Below are 23570 nucleotides of genomic sequence, written 5' to 3' on the forward strand. Positions count from 1 at the left end.
TCACATCTCAGAGGTAAAGCCCATGCGCCGCCTGCCGCAGATCTCTGGTTCAATCCCACACATCTCTACCCAAGTCCTTGGGAAGCCATATCCAACCAGAGATTGCAGCAATATACCGAGTTAGCACAACCAATGGTTCGGCTCAGACAAAGGTGGCTTCATGTACACTGTGTCATTGAAACTTACAATATCCCGCTTGTTTAAAGTGGGTAGAGGGATTTATCCCCTCCCCCACAAAATGTGCACCATCTGTACATGTTTGACAAAGACTGCTCAGACAGTTACTCAGTCTACTTCTTTGGCGAAGCCCAGTGTGGCAAAGGGTCGAGAACATGGAGCATTATGCAATTTCTATGGGACGCAGAGCATTTCTATGCAACGCAGAGATGTAGAGATTGTAGGATTAAACCTCAAGATAAGAGTTTTGGGCTGACTGATCACATCAGTTAAAAAGGTCCATGGTTCCGGATCCGTGTAGCGCAGCCTATGTTTATTATAATTTTGCAGCCTTCTTTTTTTTATTTTTAATACTCCGCTGAATCACGATGTGTGTGCCTTCACATTTTTGGAATGCCAATGATAAAAATGGCAGTTGGGCAGAGATCCAGTCCCTTTTAAAAAGAAGAAGAAGAAGTTTGGACAAGCCCGAGAAATTGTGTCTCCTTGGAATACTGTATGCAGAAATGAGGGGATCCTATTCTGTTTTGCAAGACAACCTGAGCAATGATATGCATCCACATAATGGCAAACCAGCTTGTTGGGACCCCTCGCTATTTGCAGCCTTCTCGATTCGAGGAGAAGAAAGCAAAAACCAGACAAGCTAGCAGCACCGGGAGAGCAGAAACCTAGGTGGGCTTTCACAGCATGTACCTATGCATTATTTGTTTATTTATTCCAAACATTTCCTTACCGCCCCGAAAGTCAAAATCCCTGGGGTGTTTTGCCATGACAATACAAATAGCAAGATAAAAACAAGGGGAGGCAAGAGCCAAAACAACGAGGAAGAGCCGTAGCTAAGTGGAAAGAACCTGCCTTGGATGCAGAAAGCTCCTGGTTCCATTCCATCTCCACTTACAGCTGCCTGAGTCATTGGAGAGCTGCTGCCTGTCCGTGTTGACAGTACTGAGCTGGATGGACCGATGGCGTGACCCAGTACGAGGCTGCTTCCTATGATCTTAATAAATCACCTCAGGTGGGAAATGGCTTTTAAAAAACAATATTTTGAAATGAATTTATCTCCAGTGCCTAGATTTCATCCACACGTGTGTAGACACCACAGGATCTTCTTTTACCCCAACAAGGCAATGAAATTCTTTTATCCTCCAGAGGCTGCCATTTTATCCACATGTACCTTTAATGTTTTTAAATGCACCACATGTTTTTAATGTTCTGTTGAAAGCCGCCCAGAGTGGCTGGGGAAACCCAGCCAAATGGGCGGGGTAGAAATATAATAATAATAATAATAATAATAATAATAATAATAATAATAATAATACCACCTGGGAAGGAATTAAGCTCCGTGACAAACATGGACTTATTCCTGAGTAGGGATTGTAATTAATAAGTTTTCGAGACCTCGTGTCAATATTTTGCTCTTTCTTTTTTTAAAAAAATGGAAAGAGATGCTAGACTTGGCTCTTGATGCAGTAGACTATGGACTGGCACATGCTAAAATCTGCCAGCCTCTTCAAAGTAGATTACCAGGGCTCTTACCTCTCATTAGTTCTTGGCCATCAGTTAAACACACAAATGCACAAACCACCAGCCACGAAAAACAAACAAACCCTGCTATACATTTTGAACTGATTTGAAGTTCAAATTTGAGCTTAAAGCTTGAAATAGGAATTGAGGGGACGCTCATCCAATTTGACACCAATCTGAGAGGGGTAGCTAATGCTGCAGAAGACAGAATCAGAATTCAATATTGACTGGGCACAAGCTAACAAAATTAATTTCAACAGGGACAAATGTCAGGTTCTGCACTTAGGCAGGAAGAACCAGGTGCACAAATATAGGATGCGGGGGAACCTGGCTTCAGGGGTGTAGGAAGGGGGGGTGGAGGGGGCGGTCTGCCCCAGGTTCCACTCTGGGAGGGCTGACAAGATGGCAAGGTAATAGGACCACTCTATTCTGCCTTGTTCAGAACACACCTGAAATACTGTACAGTATCTAGTTCTGGGTGCTGCAGTTTAAGAAGGATGTTGACAAGCTGGAACATGTGCAGATGAGGACGACCAAGATGATCAAGGGTCTGGAAACCAAGCCTTATGAGGAACAGTTGAGGGAATTGGGTATGTTTAGCCTGGAAATGGTGCTGGAGGAGACTCTTGAGAGTCCCATGGACTGCAAGAAGATCAAACCTATCCATTCTGAAGGAAATCGGCCCTGAGTGCTCACTGGAAGGACAGATCGTGAAGCTGAGGCTCCAATACTTTAGCCACCTCATGAGAAGAGAAGACTCCCTGGAAAAGACCCTGATGTTGGGAAAGATGGAGGGCACACGGAGAAGGGGACGACAGAGGACGAGATGGTTGGACAGTGTTCTCGAAGCTATGAACATGAGTTTGACCAAACTGCGGGAAGCAGTGGAAGACAGGAGTGCCTGGCGTGCTATGGTCCATGGGGTCACAAAGAGTCGGACACGACTAAACGACTAAACGACAACAAACAACAACAGCCTGGAAAAGAGGGGACTGAGAGGAGATATGGTAGCCATATTTAAATTATATATGGAAGATGAAGCAAGCTTGTTTTCTCCTGCTCTGGCGGGTAGGACCCAAATTAGTGGATTTTTGTTACAAGAAAAGAGATTCCTACTAAACATCAGGAAGAACTTTCTGACAGTAAGAGCTGTTTGGCAGTGGAACAGATTCCCACGGTAGGTGGTTTTAAAGCAGGTTGGAGGTTTTGAAGCAGAGGTGGAGTGGCCACCTGCCATGGATGCTTTAGCTGAGATTCCTGCATTGCAGGGGGTTGGACTAGATGACCCTTGGGGGTCTCTTCCAGCTCTAAGATTCTATGATGGTAAAATTATTGTGTCCCATCAGTGCTGGAGTGGAGTGGGGTGGGGTTTTTGAGGCAGCGTTGGGTTTGAATGAAGCTCCATATTCCTGCTCAGTCACAAATCTCCCACTATGGCCTTGGGCAAGTCTGAACTTACTAGGGCTCTTCCAAGGGTTCTGTTTTGCTGCTTTAAGACAAGCAGGGAGCTATTGCGTTGCCAGTGGCGTGCAGTGAAAATTTTCGTAGGGGAATAGTTAAGGCCAGAGGTGCCAGCTTGCAAGGGCAGTTGGAGGGGGGGAGTGATGTTGTGGGTGTGACACCACACATGTGAGCATCACACATTCTTCCTAAGACAGAAGCTTCTGGAACTTAGGGAAGGAGGCACCAGCCCCTCCTACAGGATCCTGGGTCATACAGTGACGGAGTGCATGAGATCTCGTGAGATTTCTGAACCTGGCAGGATTTGCATTTATCTCTTTTGGACAGAATTGCCAAGTCTTCTTTTCCTCTTCCAGGTTCTCCCCTATTTGGGTTCCTGTCAAGGTTTTGAACACTTGGCCCATCTATTTTCGATAAATTTGTTTTCTTATTAAAAGATATTAGTGCTCAGCACCCGGCATGTAAATAGCATTCTAGACCAGGGTTTCCCAAACAATAATTTAAAAATGCAATATTACAAGCAGTTCCAAACAGGTTTCTCAATTGTGGCTCTGTTCCTGTTTGCAAGGCAGCACAGAGATCACTGTTGGAGGGAGTGATATCAGGACACAGCTGCCCCGCGGAGCTCTCCAAAGTATTGATTCTTACTGTGTTCCTGAAACTGACTCTCTGTTCTCAGAGAGCCTAATCCCGCTGCTTTCTGCTGTTCACTCCTGACTCTCTCCGCTCCAGATCTAGAGGTTTTAGTGAACCATAAGCTTAACATGAGTCAACCGTGTGATGCAGCAGCAAAAGAAGCTAACACTGTTCCAGGCTGCATCAACAGAAGTCTAGTGTCTGATCAAGAGAGGTAATAGTATTGCTCTATTCTGCCTTGGTCAGAAAACACCTGAAATACTGTGTCTAGTTCTGGGTGCCACAATTTAGGAAGGATGTTGACAAACTGGAACGTGTGAGGGAATTGGGTATGTTTAGCCTGGAAAAGAGGAGACTGAGAGGAGATATGGTAGCCATCTTCAAATATCTTAAGGGCTGTCACATGGAAGACGAAGCAAGCTTGTTTTCTCCTGCTCTGGCAGGTAGGACCAGAATTAGTGGATTTAAGTTACAAGAAAAGAGATTCCAACTAAACATCAGGAATAACTTTCTGACAGTAAGAGCTGTTCGGCAGTGGAACAGATTCCCAAGGGAGGTGGTGGACTCTCCTTCCTTGGAGGTTTTCAAGCAAAGGTTGGATGGCTATACGTCACAGATGCTTTAGCTGAGATTCCTGCACTATGGTTTCCTGTTATGGCTGAAACAGGTCATGGCTTGTTGCTCCCTATCGCTAGCCAACCTTAAGCCATAGTTGTTGTTGGCTAGGGAATGTGCCTTGTTTCAGAGAATCACTTAGACTTCAAAAGAAAAGGCACACCTGGTGTTAATTTTTTAAAATTGAAGGGATGGCTAACATCAACAAGAACCCCATGTAATACATAGTCCTTCAGGTGTTGCTGGGTTTCAACTCCCATCAACTCCCTGCCAGTATGGCCAATGGTCAAGGAGGAGGGGAGTTATAGCCCAACAACATCTGGAGGGCCACAAATTCCAAATCCCTGTATTAAATGAGGAATACATGTGAACTGCTGGAGCATTCAGGTAGCTCAGACTTCCCAGTCCACCGCTGAAGCATGGTTATTTTTCTGGATTTATATTTAAGTCAATTTCCTTTTTTTTTGTTTTTTTTTTGCACATGACCTGCCTAGAGAACTGCATTGCAAAATTCAGGGAGATGAGACATTTGAAAGATGGCTGTGTTTCGGTTCATTTACTGCATTGGAAAATGTGGATTATATATGAACTGAATTCAATTCTACCCCATCCTCATTTACCTCCAGGGGGTTTAAGGCACTGCTTGTATGTTTATTCTATAAATTTGCACCACGCCTTTCTAGACACAAGCCAGCTCAAGGCAGCTTACAACGATCTAAATATAATGAAGGTTTATAGGATTTCCAGCTAGTCCTCCATCCAGGTACTCAGCAGGTTGAGATCATCTCAGCTTCACCAAGCTTGCTGCATTGTCCTGGGATAGCTCAGCCAGTAGAGCACAAGACTCTTAATCTCAGGGTCATGAGTTTGAGTCCCACATTGGGCAAAAGATTCCTGCCTTGCAGGGGGTTGGACTAGATGACACTCAGGCCCTTCCAGCTCTACAGTTCTATGATTCTATGTGCCTTCTAAACAGCCTAAGTCGGATATCTCCTCCTATGACTCAGAAATAGTATTTTAATTTATCTTTCATAGTGGAACACTCCTAAAGTCTAGCCACTTTGTGGCTTCAGCATCAAAAACGTTTTGCTCCCCCCGCCAGCACCATCCTAACTTTGCTTAAAATCCAGTCTGATTAAGAGTTCTGGAGGCTTCAGAAGCTTCCTCTCTGTTCTCTGAAGTTGCAGTTAGTCCTAATAAAAATATTGTGGATTGTGGGTCACCCCCCCCCCCCGAAATATAAGAGACGAGGGGGGAGGGGAAACGAGAATAAATTATAAAGCATTTCTGATTAAAGGAGACTGTGGGAGCAAATATCAGTAGCAGGAAATATTTTGTCTCCTGATGCTTAGAAACAGCGTATCGCAGCTGACACCTTCCTATTGGCAAGGACTCATGCTGAGACTGCCGGCCTTGAAACCACCTAAGCTTTGAAGAGTTCCCGGCTACCCAGCATCTATGGGACATTATTACAGCTCCTGAAGAAGGCCAATATTACAACCGATTAAAATAAACCCCTGCAAAAAGATGTGCTTTTCTGAAACGAATTGGCTAAATTTGTTCTTAAGCAGATACCACCGTCCCCACAAAAACCAATAAAACTGGTAATTGCCGTGCACGGATTCCTTTATATTGACACAACTCTTGGGTTTAAAGTTGTGCAAATATGACTCACAGGCTGGATTTAATAGATTTGTCTCTCTGGAAGGAATTGAAACCCAAAATTTGGACATCAAATATACGATAAGGATATACTTGCACAGTAAATTGTTGGGTGTGGTTCAAATAAACACACTGTGCAGGTCGCAGTGACCACTGGTATTTGCAGAAGCAGGGGGCCAATGTCTAAAACCAATTCCTCTACAACATGGGCCAAGTTTTGAATTTTTTCCCCTACATATTCTTTTTATAATCAGTTTAACAGACTAGTCACTAGGCCTTGAAAATTTACCATCTACCGTAATTAAGCAATGTAAGTATATTAAGCACCCGGGGAGGGGGGGAGCCCAGAAAGGCTAATAGGAATTAAATTGAATACTTTGGCTGGTAAAAATATAACAGTGAACGTATCATGCGAAGTGATGTTGTATCGTTTTGTGACATGGTTTGGATTCTTGGATTATTGCATGTGGGGTTTGCGTCTGTGATGGACATACAGATAGATTTTTGTTCTTGTCCAAGGGCTTTTGAATCAAGAAGAGATGAAGCAGGCTGAGTTCTGCTTCTTGTAACTCCCTGGAAAAGACCCTGATGTTGGGAAAGAGTGAGGGCACAAGGAGAAGGTGACGACAGAGGACGAGATGGTTGGACAGTGTTCTCGAAGCTACCAACATGAGTCTGACCAAACTGCGGGAGGCAGTGGAAGACAGGAGTGCCTGGCGTGCTCTGGTCCATGGGGTCACGAAGAGTCGGACATGACTAAACGACTAAACAACAACAACAAGGGAAAGTGGGTGGCGCTGTGGTCTAAACCACAGAACCTAGGGCCTGCTGATCGGAAGGTGGGCTGTTCGAATCCCCATGACGGTGTGAGCTCCCATTGCTCGGTCCCAGCTCCTGCCAACCTAGCAGTTTGAAAGCACATCAAAGCGCAAGTAGATAAATAGGTACCGCTCAAGCGGGAAGGTAAATGGCGTTTCCGTGCGGTGCTCTGGTTTCGCCAGAAGTGGCTTAGTCATGCTGGCCACATGACCCGGAAAAAGTGTCTGCAGACAAACGTCAGCTCCCTCGGCCAGTAAAGCGAGATGAGCGCCACAACCCCAGAGTCGTTCGTTACTGGACTTAACTGTCAGGGGTCCTTTACCTTTAATGTAAAGTGGGACACTTCAGGATCAAATCAGAAACTGGGACAGCTTTTCTCAGGGCCGTCCCTGGAAAATAGGGACCCTTGGAGGGTCTGCTATATAGATCTGAGCTAGACTGACCAGGACAGGAGTGATCTCTCTCTCTCCCCCTCCCCCTCTCCCCCCTCCCTCCCTCTCCCTCTCCCTCTCTCCCTCCCTCCCTCTCCCTCTCCCTCTCCCTCTCTCTCTCCCTCTCTCCCTCTCTCCCTCTCTCCCTCTCTCCCTCCCTCCCTCCCTCCCTCTCCCTCTCCAGCCAGTCCTCCTAAAGTCTCAGAGCTTCAAACCGCACAGCATATTCTGTGTTTGCTCTCTGGCTTATTAACGCTAATTGAAGCGTCACAAATTTGCATGCTGAAATGATCTTGGCTTTTCTAGGTATTTGTTGAATGGATTTCAATGCAACAATCAGAGGTTTCCTTTAATAGATGTTGTTACAAGGCTCTAGCACCCATGATTGCTGTGATTCAAGGAGAGTTAAGAAGAAAAAAGGACCAATTTCTCCCTTCGGTGCTGTTGCAGTTTATTTACTTTCTCAAGGCTTTCCTCTGCTGCCTTCTGAGCAGCTATATCTGAAGATGTACAGTGGTAAAAGTAAGCAACTATCCTCATGTATGGCGTGCCTGCACAAGCTGCTGCTGAAATATTGCCACTATAAACTATGAAAGCTTTTCTAAATAAATAAATAAATAAATAAATAAATAAATTTGTTTCTGAAAAGGGAAATGATGCTGGCTCTCAGGCCTACATAGGATAGCCAGGAGCATGTGGGAAGTCTGAAAGGGGTGTTTTATTTGATTCCTTTAGACCAGGCATCCCCAAACTGCTTTTGGCCTACAACTCCCATGATCCCTCGCTAACAGGACCAGTGGTCAGGGATGATGGGAATTGTAGTACAAAACATCTGGAGGTCCCAAGTTTGGGGGTGCCTGCTTTAGACTTTTGAAGCCTTCACATATTGAGTGGGGGGGGGCAGAATCTGCATAGTTGCAAAGTCTTTGATCCAGGGCTGGCCCACCCAGGTGGCGAGGGAAGGAAACTGCCTCAGGCGGCAGGTTCCACAGGGGCAGCAGGTGCGGCCTCCAAGCAGGGCCAGATTTCGGTTTGATGAGGCCCTAAGCTACTGAAGGTAATGGGGCCCTTTATATGTCCAGCTGTCCTTTGTCAGCAACAAATTGTCGCTGTTTTTTGTGTTGAATATATGCTATATGGTAATTTATGGACCTGATAGGTATCTAAAGCCATTTGCACATAACAAATAGGAGCGTCCACAAAACTATGTTTTATTTTATTTGTTTTTATATCTTATATTTTGGGAATGTACATCCAGGTTTTTTCCCCCTTTAATTTTTTTTGGGGGCCCCAAACAAGCTATAGCTTCTTTAGCTTATATGTAAATCCGGCTCTGCTGCAACAGCTACGGCACATTACTTGAAGGCCAGATATGGTGTCTCCTCGCTTGCACTCCCCAATGCTTCCTCTACATCAGTCTCTTGGCAAATAGGAGGCACCGCCAATCTCCTCCCACCCTGGTTCCTGATGTATATCTTTATTCCCTCCTTGTTCGTGATGTAGATCTTCACACACCCCTTCTTCCCCCATGGCGAGGGACTCCATTTTGCGGTTTGCCTCAGGCGGCAAAATATCTTGGGCCGACTCTGCTTTCACCGGTCCCCTAATAAGAAACACATTTTCTGTTCCCTTTTATTTTTGTTTTGTTTCGTTTCGAAACTGGGCAACATATCGCTACCGATATGAAAAGCCTTAATAGATCTTTTCTCCAGGATTTCCCCTCAATTTACCGTTTGTTTGTACGTACGTGCATTTCTCATTCGGCTTGGTTAGTTTAATCTTTTATCTGTGTACCTATTTGACCATGGCATCTGAATCAGTCGTTGTACTTGATGGGAGAAATAATTGGCAAATTGTCAGTGGGAGCGGGAACAAAATAGAGATCGTTTAAAGGCAGAGCAGCTCAGCAAAAACAGCTAGAAGACTAAATTCGGAGATATTGGTTGTGTGGTCGTTTTTATAACTTCAGACACCCAAGCCTTACTTTGGTTGTTTTTGATTTGTGGAAGCAGAAAGCTACTCGCTGAATAACAGTAGTAAATATATTTATAGTTCACACTACATTCTACAAATGCCTGCTTTAAAGGACAAGTTATTTCTAATGATGATTGGAAATATTCCTCTTCTTCTTTTAAATTCACACACACACACGCACACACTCCTTTAATTGTGCTGAGGGCTGCAAATATAAATTAGTTACAGGTATCAGGTCAAACCTTTCGGCAGGCTGAAAAGGTGTTCAGAATAATTTTTATTATTATTCCATTCAAATATTTTTTAAAAACCTGCAGGTAGCAAGCAGCTGGCACCATCATTACATGTCATTAGGTGGTGGGCGAAAACCTTCCTCTTTACCCAGGCCTTCAGTCATTAATGTATAGCCTTTTAAAAATGGGGAAGTGTTATTCTGGACCTCCCCCCCCCCCTGTTGGTTGCTTTAATAAATCAGCACTGGTGCAATGTTTGTTGGTTCAGATGACGAACCACCACTCTAAATCTCAGAGTCTCCCAAATAAGTTGACAGGAGCAAGTGAGAATCTGAGTAGTCACATTGCTGTCAGCCTTGCAAGATGGCTCAGGCTCAGTACACAACCTTGTGTTTTCAGGGACTCCTTGTGCCTCTGACAACGGCACATTCTTCGGAATCGGAACAAAATGCTCCGTGCAGGATCTACAGGGCGGAATGCAACCTTGGCATCTCTGCCAGATGAGTGCCTAGATTAAGCTAAAACGCTTCTTACCATCATAAAGTTTTGCCAAAATCTGTTCACCTGATATTTCCACCTTCTAGTTCGAGTCCAGCCCTCTAGAGCAGCAGAGATATTTCCTTAGAATTCAGAAACTGGTAATCTAAGGACTTGTCTTAAAGTCATTTGACCCAGGCGGGTGCTAAAGACTCAGGGATTGTTGATGGAGCTGGGTATGTTCAGCCAGGGAAAGAGAAGATTTAGAGGTGGTAATATAGTTAGAGGTAATACAATAGGGTTATATTATTTCAAGAAGTAAAAATCAAGAAACAAAGTTGTTGAGCTTTTTTTTTTTTTTGGTAAAAGCAAGTTGCTTTTAGGAAAGTTTGCTTTTGGGGGGGGGGCAAGTTTCAAAAGCCCAGACATTTTGCTGATTTCCCAAACTTCCCCCTACAACATGATGCTCCAGAGGTTAGGACACGAAATAATGGATTAAAATTTCAAGAAAGGAGATTCCGACTAAACGTTAGAAAGAACTTTCTGACGGTGAGAGCAGTTGGACAGTGGAATGGACTCCTTCTGAAGGTGGTGGATTCTCCTTCCTTGGAGGTTTTTAAGCAGAGGTTGGATGTTTACCTGCCATGGATGCTTTAGCTGTGATTCCTGCATTGCAGGGGGTTGGACTAGATGACCCCTGGGATCCCTTCCAACTCTATAAAATTTGTTTCCTGCTTGGCAGGGGGTTGGACTGGATGGCCCTTGTGGTCTCTTCCAACTCTATGATTCTATGATTCTATGTTATTCTAAATTCATCTTAGATGTTCTGGTGAATAACGTTGTTTCAAGCTGTTCCTCATTCTTCTAGTCTATCTGTGGACCAAGAATCATAATAGTATATAGGTTGCCGGGTCGTCTTGTACAACAAAGCTCTGGTTCTTCCCCTGGCTTAAGGACTGCGATGACTAATTTTACCGTAATCGATGTTTTTGAGATTCTATGCCTGCAAAGTAATTCCTCTGGCAGTGAGGGTCAAAATTATTATGTGAGCACTGTGCGAGCGCTTTCGTTGGGTCAAAGAGAACAAAGTCTAAATTTAGCCCTGTGTGTTTGTTGTGGGTCAATTGAATGTGTTGTTTTGGTCTTTCCCCTAGAAGTTAATGGAAAATACATGTAGGAAGAAGATAAACAGCCAAAGAGATCCACATGCTTAAAGACATTTTGTGATGTTATATCCCCGGCAATTAAGTTTTAAAAATAAATCAAGCAAGCAGAGAACAAGCCAAGGTTCAGAGCACAAGATGGGGAGTCTGTGACCCTCCAAGTTGTCATTGAACTCAAACTCCCACCGTCCCCAGTCAACATGGCAAAAACGCCTGAAGGGTGACAGGTTCCCAACCCCTGATCTAGATACTGGCGAATCCATCCAAGAAAAGTGGAATAATCTGTGGTTATCACAAATGATCAGGTCATGTGTCTCTGTAGACATCTTGGACAGGATTCAGCCAATGAGTTCCACCAGCAGAAGTTCAAGCACGGACTTCTACTGTCTTGCACAATGGAGGTTGCCCTCCTTTCCACCCGTTTCGGCACCAGAGTCATGCAGCAAGAGAGGAGACCCGATATAATTCTTAACGTTTCTGTTTTCCAGATTAAATATTTGAGGATGATTGCTTGAAGAGGAGGCACTTGGCTCCAGCAGCATGTCCCTCTGTGCATCATCTCACAAGGAATTTTCTCAGTTGCCACCGGTCCAAGACCTCGGATGTACCAAAGCAGAAGTGAAAAGCTCCCTCTCCGAGCTGGTCTCTCCTGCCCCTTTCAGCTGCAGCCAGTCTGCTTTGAGCGTAGAGCACAGCCCAATTTACATTCCATCCTCTTATATGGAAAACAGGCATGAGTATCCGGCCATGACATTCTACACCCCCGCTATGATGAACTACAGCATTCCAAGCACATTCAGCGACTCGGAAAGCGCCTCTCTCAGGCAGTCGGCCAGCCCAAGCATGTTATGGTCTGGTTCTGACCACATCTCTCCTTTGACTTTACACTGCCAGTCGTCTGTTTTATATGCAGAGCAACCAAAAAGCCCGTGGTGCGAAGCGAGACCCGGGGATCATGTCCTTCCTATGCACAGGTAACAAATGCTTATCTATCTGTCTGTCATTCATCATTTCCAACAGCGTTGTTTCTCCAAATCATAGGCTTGGGGGTGGGGGTGGGGAGATTGCTGTAGTGTCAACAACTTTGGAACTCCCTGCTGACTGACACCAGACAGGTATATTTCACGGTACTTCTTTCTGGAGCCTGCTAAGAACGTTTTTCTTTAGGCAAGTCTACCCAGATAATTATTCATATCTGAATTATTTTACATAGTTGATTTTAACTGTTTCTTTTTCTTTTTCTGATAATTCTGTTGTTTTCTTCTTTTTGTAAACCACTGTTTTTTTGTTTGCTTTTTTAAATTACAAAAACAGTAACAACAAACAAAGGGTATATACATTATATGTGGCTTTCTTGCTATCATGGCAAGTCGGGCTCATGACAAGAGAATGGCTTATTGGAGCAGAGATTTTGGCCGATCTCCTTCCTGCCTTCTTTTCTGAGAATCGGTTTTAAAAGAGTCATTTTCTGTTTTCAGAATGATCTTGCCTCTTTTGCAGTTGTGCTTCTCCTCCCGTTCGGTTTTTGTGTGTGTGTGGCGGTGTCTTTCACGCCGTTAATTTATTGCCATGGAAACAATGATTGTGGTATTGAGCATTTGTGAATTATAACTTAAATGAAAGTTCAAGGATGGAAAGAGTATGATCTCCATAGAGCCAATCCTCCCCTTTCCTTGATTAACTGAGCATAGGCCATTATTATTATTATTATTTTAATGAAAGGGTTTTGTTTTTAAATACGATGTACAAAACTTTGCTTGAGTTAGAAGGGAAACTCTTTGAAGCCCAGAGGCAGTTGACACAATTCAGAGCCCCACACGTGCAGTGGAGCATGCGTGGAGCATCTATGCTTGCAGAAGCTCCCTCATTCATTTCAGTGATGGAGATTCTTTCATGCAGACACATCTCTTTGAATTTGTTGAGCAATGCCAGCTATTATAGGGTTGCCATATCTCAAAAAGTAAAACCCCCGAAAGTCGTTGAGCTTCCAGCATAACCCCTCCAATGTAATTTTTTTTCCACACACACACACACACACACACACACACACACAACTACTGTGAATTTTGAATTGACTTGACTAAAATCCAGGACAAAGCACCGCCTTTCGAAAATTCACCCCGGGTGTCAATTCCGCCTTTGAAATCCCAGTAATGTCCGCGAAAATCAGGATGTATAGCAACCTTAAGCTATTGAAGAAATCATAGAATCATAGAATAGAATCATAGAGTTGGAAGAGACCACAAGGGCCATCCAGTCCAACCCCCTGCCAAGCAGGAAACACCATCAAAGCATTCCTGACATATGCCTGTCAAGCCTCTGCTTAAAGACCTCCAAAGAAGGAGACTCCACCACACTGCTTGGTAGCAAATTCCACTGCCGAATAGCTCTTACTGTCAGGAAGTTCTTCCTAATTTTTAGGTGGAATCTTCTTTCTTGAAGTTTGAATCCATTGCTCCGTGTCCGCTTCTCTGGAGCAGCAGAAAACAATATTTGTCCCTCCTCCATATGACATCCTTTCCTTTCACCTTCACCTTTAGAGAGGCTGCATGCATGTAGGTTTATAGCAGGCTTTCATGAAGCATGCACCTGGTAGCCAGAAGTGAGAAGGAATTATCATAGAATCATAGAGTTGGAAGAGACCACAAGGGCCATCCAGTCCAACCCCCTGCCAAGCAGGAAACACCATCAAAGCATTCCTGACAGATGGCTGTCAAGCCTCCGCTTAAAGACCTCCAAAGAAGGAGACTCCACCACACTTCTTGGCAGCAAATTCCACTGTCGAACAGCTCTTACTGTCAGGAATTTCTTCCTAATGTTTAGGTGGAATCTTCTTTCTTGTAGCGTGAATCCATTGCTCCGTGTCCGCTTCTCTGGAGCAGCAGAAAACAATCTTTCACCCTCTTCTATATGGCATCCTTTTATATATTTGAACATGGCTATCATATCACCCCTTAACCTTCTCTTCTCCAGGCTAAACATACCCAGCTCCCTAAGCCGTTCCTCATAAGGCATCGTTTCCAGGCCTTTGCCCATTTTGGTTGCCCTCTTCTGGACACGTTCCAGCTTGTCAGTATCCTTCTTGAACTGTGGTGCCCAGAACTGGACACAGTACTCCAGGTGAGGTCTGACCATGTTAGCAAGCTTCCCGCTCTTCTCCCTTCCCCTCCCCAACACAAAAATCAAACGTAAAAGTTTTTCATTGAAAACTGTCAGTTTAGCACAGCTGAGGTAAAAAAAAAAGCCATTATTTTTATATATCCTCAGGTAAGCAGAAAGGGAAGTAACTAGGGCATGGGTAGGCAAACTAAGGCCTGGGGGCCGGATCTGGCCCAATTGCCTTCTAAGTCCGGCCCGCGGACGGTCCGGGGATCAGAGTGTTTTTACATGAGTAGAATGTGTCCTTTTATTTAAAATGCATCTCTAGGTTATTTGTGGGGCTTGCCTGGTGTTTTTACATGAGTAGAATGTGTGCTTTTATTTAAAATGCACCTCTGGGTTATTTGTGGGGCATAGGAATTTGTTCATTTCGAACCCAAAAAATATAGTCCGGCCCCCCACAAGGTCTGAGGGACAGTTGACCGGCCCCCTGCTGAAAAAGTTTGCTGACCCCTGGACTAGGGCCTTGGAATAAGGAGCAAATGGTGGGAATATATAGGCTATGGACTTCAAACATATTTTTGTGGGTGTGGTAATTTAATATTATTTTTAGGAACAACGACAATTTTATAATTTGTACCCCATCCATCTGAATCTGGGCGGCTTCCAGCATATACCAAAACATAACAAAACATTAAACGTTAAAAAACTTCCCTATGCAAGGGTTCCTTCCTGCAGCATTGTAAAGGCAGCCAGATTTATGGAGGCACAAAACAAAAAAACCGCCAGAGGTTTTGAGGTAAAAAAAACCAACCCCCCAAAATACACATCAAACCACCCAAAAGTTTTGAGGACCGCCACAAAAAGTTATGAGGTAAATGTGCACGTGCTATTTCACTGTTTCCTAACGGCTCTTCTCCTGTTCCCCCAGAGAAACCTTGAAAAGAAAAGCCAACAGCAACGACTGTACCAGCCCCTCCACAAACAGCCCCGTCTCGAAAAGGGACGCCCATTTCTGTGCCGTGTGCAGCGATTATGCCTCAGGATATCACTATGGCGTTTGGTCATGTGAGGGCTGCAAAGCGTTCTTCAAAAGAAGCATTCAAGGTAGGGGGAATGGCAGGCTTTCCCGGGAAAGGAAATTCTTTGGGGATGCAAATGTTTCTGCGAAAACGTGTGAGTGTGTTAGTACTTTCACAGGTAAAAACTGCCCCGCAGATAAAAATGCTTGAATACATGGAACTTGCATAAATATGACGGGAAAAGATCGGAGATTGTTCAACCCAAAAGTTCAAGAGGGAATGGGAAATTTATAGACAATATTTTTAAAAGAACAGTGCCCTCAAATAAAAACTTTAGAATGCTTTGAATAACTCTCGGAATTGATTAAGGTACAAAGAAAACAGACAAGATTGAATAAGGATAATGTTTATTGGAAAATAGAGGCAACTAAATAAGAAAACAAAGAACCCATATCAAGGAAGTCGGAAACTGATGGAATATTCTTGCGAATTTGTGAATGTATTGTTCTATTGGTTTTTGTTTGTTTGTAAGGGATGTATCGTGCTTCTTTTGTTTCGTTTTCTTTTCTTTTTTCAAGCTTCTGTTGTGTGTGTATGTGTTGATTTTAAACCAATAAAGATTATTTTTTTAAAAAGAAAAATGCCCTTCTCTCCAGCTACTTTCCTACCATTGGTGGGAGTGGGGAAGATCCATAGTCCCCAGTTTGGAAGGAGGGAAAGATGGAAAGCTGAACGCCACCCACAATGAACAAACATTAATTTATTGGGAGAGAGAATGACTTTTGAACTCCAGTTCACACTGAAAGCTGCAGTGTTGTCCAACATCATTAAGCACCTGTTGCAGGTTGGAGAGTCTGAAGCAAAGAGAGTTCAGTGACCACCTTCCCGGTGGTGTGATCCATTGCTTTTCTCTCAACCTTGGAGCTTGGGCCTTGTCAGAGGAATCTGTGCATAGGATTGCATCCTGTGCCTTATTCCTGCTCTTGAATTAGCCTGAAGTCCATGTTTGCTCAGAAGAAAATCTCATTCTCTTTGAATGGTTACTCCCCAATAACTGGTCAGTTTTAGTGCAGGTCTGGTTACAGGAGCTTAATGTTATTTAGAGAAAGCAAAACATGTGCATGTCATACGTTCTGTTCACTTCTGCTTTATAGAACAGGACAAAATGACCTTCTGAAGGCCGTGACATATGCTGAGAAACTTGGTGGCCCAACATTTTAATCTTGCTTCCAGGGGACCTTTGATTGCAAACAACCTTCGCTGCCAACCGCAGACTCCACATCTGCTCTCTGAAGGCTTATCAAAAAGCAACCAGCAATCCTGCAAAACTGATTTTTCAGGTCACGTTAAACTAAATTTTCTTAGTATCTGTGTCAAAGAGCAAACAAGCTCCTCCACCCTGAAATATCTAAGCTGAAAAATTTCATAAAGCTTTTTGTGAAGGCTTACGGAAATTCAGCATGAAATGTTTGCAATAATTTTATGATCCAGGACAGCTTCTCATTTGAGGCTTATATATTTGCAAGGGACGGAGGAGAATGAAACAGAATTTGCCCTTTCTTTCCTGGAAAGCTAGCCTTGCTGATAACCCACAGACATTACTAGCATGAAGACATTATTTTTATTAGCTGGGAGCAGAGCTGGGAGAGCTGGCAGAGGAGTGAGTGAGATTTCTGCCCTTCCTGAAACATGCCGAAATAATCCAAAGTGCAGCACCAGCAAGCACAAAACAACCCCTCTGCTGTGGCACAAATCCAACTCAATGGTGTAAGGTAAAGGTAAAGGGGCCCCTGACCATTAGGCCCAGTTGTGACCGACTCTGGGGTTGCGGCGCTCATCTCGCGTTATTGGCCGAGGAAGCTGGCGTACAGCTTCCAGGTCATGTGGCCAGCATGACAAAGCCACTTCTGGCGAACCAGAGCAGCACACGGAAACACCGTTTACCTTCCTGCTGGAGCGATACCTATTTATCTACTTGCACTTTGACGTGCTTTCGAACTGCTAGGTTGGCAGGAGCTGGAACTGAGCAACGGGAGCTCACCCCGTCGCGGGGATTCAAACCGCCGACCTTCTGATCAGCAAGCCCTAGGCTCTGTGGTTTAACCCACAGCGCCACCTGCGTCCCTAACTCAATGGTGTAATAAAAAAATTCCTTCAGTAGCACCTTAAAGACCAACTAAGTTTATATTTTGGTATGAGCTTTCGTGTGCATGCACACTTCTTCAGATACCTTCAGATACCTTCTTCAGATTGGTATCTGAAGAAGTGTGCATGCACACGAAAGCTCATACCAAAATATAAACTTAGTTGGTCTTTAAGGTGCTACTGAAGGAATTTTTTTATTTTGCTTCGACTCAGACCAACACGGCTACCTACCTGTAACTAGATCAATGGTGTAATGTTGGAAAATGTCGATCACTTCTCCTACCTGGGCTGTTACCTTTCCACAAGGCCGACATTGATATTGAAATCCAGCATTGCCTGAGGTTGGCGAGTGCGGCTTTCTCCCAATTGAAGTGCAGAGTGTTTCAGGACCAGGACATTTGCAGGGAAACCAAAATGTTTGTTTACAAAGCTATTGTACCACCAACCTTACTGTATGCTTGTGAAACATGGACCACTTATAAACACCATCTCCAACTCTTTGAAAGATTCCATCAGTGGCGTCTCTTGTTACATATCACTTGGGAAGACAGGCGAACTAATGCCAGTGTACTGGAAAAAGCAAATATCACCAATGATTCTTCAACATCAACTTTGTTCTTTGGATGCTTGATGATCGTCTTCCAAACAACTACTCTATTCCGAACTTAAAAATGGAATGTGTAATGCTGGTGGTCAACAAAAGAGCTTTAAAGACTCACTCAAGGCAATTCTTAAAAAATGTAGTCTAAACACTGACAACTGGGAAACACTGGCGTGCGAGCCACCAAAGGTGTCTGAAGACACTTGAACTCGGGACAAAAGGGAGAAACATGCTAAGAAGGAGGCACGTTTGACAAATCCTCACCATGATCAATTCCTGCCAGAAACCTATGTCCCCACAGTGGAAGGACGTGTGGATCTAGAATTGGCCTCCAGCGTCACCTACAGATTCACTGTTAAGACTGTGTTCATGGAAGACAATCTTACTCAGCTACGAGTGATCACCAAGAAGAGAAGAATTGCATTTCTGTGCTGGACACGGAAGAGGGGACAACCCACCTGGTTTCTATGCTTGGTGCGGTGGAGGGACAAGATGAATTTTAACTGGGAGAAATGTAAAGCACTACACTTGGGCAAAAAAATTGAAAGGCACAAATACAGGATGGGTGACACCTGGCTTGAGAGCAGTACATGTGAAAAGGATCTAGGAGTCTTGGTAGACCACAAACTTGACATGAGTCAACAGTGTGATGCAGCAGCTAAAAAAGCCAATACAATTCTGGGCTGCATCAATAGGAGTATAGCATCTAGATCAAGGGAAGTAATAGTACCACTGTATTCCACTCTGGTCAGACCTCACCTGGAGTACTGTGTCCAGTTCTGGGCATCACAGTTCAAGAAGGATACTGACAAGCTGGAACGTGTCCAGAAGAGGGCAACCAAAATGGTCAAAGGCCTGGAAATGATGCCTTATGAGGAACGGCTTAGGGAGCTGGGTATGTTTAGCCTGGAGAAGAGAAGGTTAAGGGGTGATATGATAGCCATGTTAAAATATATAAAAGGATGCCATATAGAAGAGGGTGAAAGATTGTTTTCTGCTGCTCCAGAGAAGCGGACACAGAGCAATGGATTCACGCTACAAGAAAGAAGATTCCACCTAAACATTAGGAAGAAATTCCTGACAGTAAGAGCTGTTCGACAGTGGAATTTGCTGCCAAGAAGTGTGGTGGAGTCTCCTTCTTTGGAGGTCTTTAAGCAGAGGTTTGACAGCCATCTGTCAGGAATGCTTTGATGGTATTTCCTGCTTGGCAGGGGGTTGGACTGGATGGCCCTTGTGGTCTCTTCCAACTCTATGATTCTATGATAATTCCTTCTCACTTCTGGCTACCAGGTGCATGCTTCATGAAAGCCTGCTATAAACCTACATGCATGCAGCCTCTCTAAAGGTGAAGGTGAAAGGAAAGGAAAGGAAACGGAGAAGCTTAGCCAGGCAGCTGGTAGGCCCTCCAAGGCTTGTGCGTGTTCCCTGTTGCTACGATGCTGTTTGTCAAATCAAGGATGCCTGACTGCTCAGGGCCACATACTGAGTGCTCAGTGCAGTGAGATGAGCATGCAGAAGCCGAGGCTTCATTTGGCAGCCTTCCACGTAGCAGCTGTGTTGAAAGACAACCCTGGGGTCCTCCGAGGGCAAGCCAACCTCGCCAACCTCGTCCCACGATACAGGAAAACTTAGGAATTGCCAGCTCACTGTGTGAAATGCCTTGTGTCCCAAATAGGGATGGGAGAGTCTGTCAATTTTGATTCTCACATTTTCCTATCTTAAATTCAGTTCTTCACAGTCCGCATCAATTTGAGAACTTCCTTTAAAAAAGGGGGGGGGAACCTCTCCTCCACCAAAATCAGCATTTTAGTGCAAAGTTCTCAGATACAATGCCTTTTTGTATGTTGCTAGCCCTGTTCTATTCATTTTTTTATGCAAACTTGCCCCTAGCGCAGGCATTTCTATAATGGCTGGTTGGAGAACTGCATTACAAACTGTGGATAAGGGTGGATTTTGAATGATAACCATGTTTCGGTTTGCATATTGTTTCAAAAAGTGTGGATTTGATAGATTTGCTTTCATGGACTGGCTGGATGCAGAGGGAGTGGTGGGAGGCAGCAGCTGGCGAACCCCCAAGAGGGGGTTGCTGGCAGGGCAACAAGAAGTGGTCAGAGAGAGAAGAGGGAGCAGGCTGGGAGGAGGAGGAGGTGTCGGAAGCTGAAGAGGCAACAGGGCTTAGTGAGCAGAGAGAGGCTGTGACAGAGAGCAGTCCAGTATCCGAGGCAGAATCAGAGGCTTGAGAGGAGGGAGGTCTGGAGATAGAGGCGAGGCAGGCTGCTGAAGAATCCGAATCCGAATTATTTTTCCTTAGCTCTAATTATTCACCTCAGATAGAGGAAGGGGAAAAGAAGCACTAATTACAGAGGAGACTCTGCCTGGAGATGTTTCTCCATCGCCATCTTAGAATCGTGATAGTTATTAAATTGGCCCCATCCTTTTTCTGCTGAAGACTCCAGGGAGTCTCCTCCTCCTGCTGCTGCGACCAGCTCACCTCCTCCTTGGTCGCCCAGACCTCAGAGAGGCATGAAGAGGCAAGATGAAGTTGCTTGGGAAGGATCCAGGAGTGGAGGAAGCTTAGGCAATTATGGGAAGGCATTCTCTGCCTCATAGGGGCAAGACCTATGAAGAAGCTACTGTGCTCACTAGACCTGAGCTGCCTTGTTTCTTGGTATAAAGAGTTAACTTCACGGACACCTTGTGAGTTATTGCTGACCTGTTTCTGACACCCGCCCTGACAATATGGCTTTAAAATGTGAACTGAATCAAATTTCTTCCCTATCCTTAGTGGCAAATCACAGAAACCTAGGAGCTTGCCTTATCCTAAGTCAGTCCATCTAGCTCAGTATTGTCTGCACAGACTGGCAGCAGCTCTTCACAGTTTCAGGCATGAGTTCAGTACTACTTGGAGATGCCGGGGATTCGAACCCAGAACCTACTGCATGCCAGGCAAATGCTTAACCTCTGGACCAATTGCCACAGGTGTAATCACAGTCCGCAGCAGTGATTTCCTTCTTCTTCAAATGTTTCCCCCTTTTATCTCTCCTTGCAGGACACAATGATTATATTTGCCCAGCGACAAATCAGTGCACAATAGATAAAAACCGACGCAAAAGCTGCCAAGCCTGCCGACTTCGGAAATGCTACGAAGTCGGGATGATGAAATGTGGTGAGTTTTGCATTCCCTTGGGTCTGTCCTGTTGCGTTTCTCAGTTGCAGGTCTTTGCTCACGTTCTAGAGGAGTCACAGGCTCTCATTCTGACCACAGTTATGCATGTGCGAATTCTATTAATGCCAATGGTAGGTGGATCTGGTCATCAGGCCTTAGCTTAATCATCCAATGTTGTTTGGGAACCCTTTGGAGGGAATGGTACTGGTACTGCATACCGGTCAGTACGGCCTCGATCCAGTATACCTGATGGAGCGTCTCCACCTCCATCATTCTGCCCGGACACTGAGGTCCAGTGCTGAGGGCCTTCTGGTGGTTCCCTCACTGCGAGAAGCCAAGTTACAGGGAACCAGGCAGAGGGCCTTCTCGGTGGTGGCGCCTGCCCTGTGGAACACCCTCCCAACAGATGTCAAAGAGGAAAACAACTACCAGACTTTTAGAAGACATCTGAAGGCAGCCCTGTTTAGGGAAGCTTTTAATGTTTAATAGATTGCAGTGGAACCTCGGTTTATGAACACCTCGGTTTACAAATGTTCAGTTTACGAACGCCGTGGACCCATCTGGAACGAATTAATTCACTTTCCATTACTTTCAATAGGAAAGTTTGCTTCAGTTTATGAACGCTTCGGTTTATGAACAGGCTTCCGGAACCAATTACACCCATGCTTCGGGTTAACTACGCTTCAGGTTGAGTACTCCGTTGATCCGTCTGGAACGGATTAATCCACTTTCCATTACTTTCAATGGGAAAGTTCGCTTCAGTTTATGAACGCTTCAGTTTAAGTACCCCGCGGGACCGTCTGGAACAGATTAATCCACTTTCCATTACTTTCAATGGGAAAGTTCGCTTCAGTTTATGAACGCTTCAGTTTATGAACAGACTTCCCGAACCAATTGTGTTCATAAACTGAGGTACCACTGTATTGCATTTTAATGTTCTGTTGGAAGCCGCCCAGAGTGGCTGGGGAAACCCAGCCAGATGGGTGGGGTATTAATAATAATAATAATAATAATAATAATAATAATAATAATAATACCAGGAAAAAATACTGCTGGTTTAAAGAACAACAAGAACAACAACAGTAATTCTGGGAGGTTATATGCAACTGGGATAGAACTGCTCTTTCCCATGGGCCGATTCCTCTGTCTTAAGGTGTCTTGAAAATGCTGGTGAAACTTTAAGGCTGCCATCATTGATATTCTTCATTCTCATAGTTCAGACAGACTGTGCTGGCTTTACTTCAGTGAGTCACCACTGAACCTGTTGTACTAAAAATCCATTTTGGGAAAACCTGACAATACCCGCTGCCTGCCTGAAGTCACATGTCCTCAGTTAGCTCCTCCCCTTCCCCATTGCATTTTGCTGGATGCTCTTGACTGTGTTAGGCTGCAGGCACAGAGCCAACACGGAGCTACAGTGATGTTGCTCTGCCTTGCCTGCTGCCCTTACTAAGCCTCTGCGATGCCTGCTATCTCATCGACTGCCTCGATAACGCTGAACTAATGCAAATTAAAGGGAAAACATGATCCGGTTGAATGTGGACTTGATAACTGTTGATAGATTTCATTGCTTTTCATGTCTGAGTTATGCCCAGTCAGGTAATCCCTGTTGCTACACCCTAGATTCCCTATTATTTGAGATTCCTATCCAAGAGAAACATTCTAGGGGCAAACTTACAATTCATAAGGAACTGCAGTGGACGCAGCAATCCATCTTGTCTTGTGTGTTGTTCTATGCAGGGGGAAGACACTTCCAGATTGCTATTTTTGGGTGGGCTTCAGGTTATCCAATTAAAGCACACCTTCCAACATGCTGCAAAAGAAAATTGGGGTGTGCAACCTTCGAGGCCGTGCTCCTGTGCGAGTTGCATGATTTGTGTGAGAACGCAGCCCCCCAAAACACAGCCTTTGGGGACTGAGCTCTCGTGGGGTCCAAATCAAGACATCCCAGGGTCTAATCCAGTGCTATTTTTCCAGTGCTATTTTTCCAGAAAAGGGGTGTCAGAGCCCATCTTGTTTTCTTAGAATGGCAATGGCACCCACCTGAGAGGTGCGCTCCGGTGCGTTCTGGCTGGAAAAAAAAAAGCCCTGGCCCAACCAGAAGCCAGGATGGCTTCTGTAATTCCAGAATGTTCTGTTTAAAGCAGATTTGGAGCTGTTGTGCAACAAACTCACTTCCCCCTAAAATGGATGTTTGCGATAAGGCAAGTGATGGAGATATGCACTGCAAAATAAGGGACAAGAATTTCTTGATGCAATGCCATGTAACCACCCCACAAGCAGATGAGGGGGAGTGCTCAATAAAGAGGTAGTGTGTAAGTCACCTCCCTCCCTCCCTTCTCCCTGCTTCTTCTCTCTTTCTCTT

The 23570-nt window shown here is 44.6% G+C and overlaps 1 protein-coding gene across 3 annotated transcripts in view; it reads left to right on the forward strand.

The window, feature by feature from the left end:
- Window positions 1-23570, forward strand: part of ESR2 (estrogen receptor 2) — a 57399-nt gene that overhangs the window by 1665 nt on the left and 32164 nt on the right. For all 3 annotated transcript variants that reach the window (XM_035104475.3, XM_088673935.1, XM_088673941.1), the window contains exons 2-4: window positions 11661-12146; window positions 15203-15378; window positions 21089-21205. In XM_035104475.3, the coding sequence (XP_034960366.3) occupies window positions 11713-12146; window positions 15203-15378; window positions 21089-21205 (727 nt within the window). In that variant the 5' untranslated portion in view covers window positions 11661-11712. The remainder of the gene's footprint in view (window positions 1-11660; window positions 12147-15202; window positions 15379-21088; window positions 21206-23570) is intronic.

This window comes from Zootoca vivipara, chromosome 1 (genome assembly GCF_965207765.1).
Source record: "Zootoca vivipara chromosome 1, rZooViv2.hap1.1, whole genome shotgun sequence".
Lineage (NCBI taxonomy): Eukaryota > Metazoa > Chordata > Lepidosauria > Squamata > Lacertidae > Zootoca > Zootoca vivipara.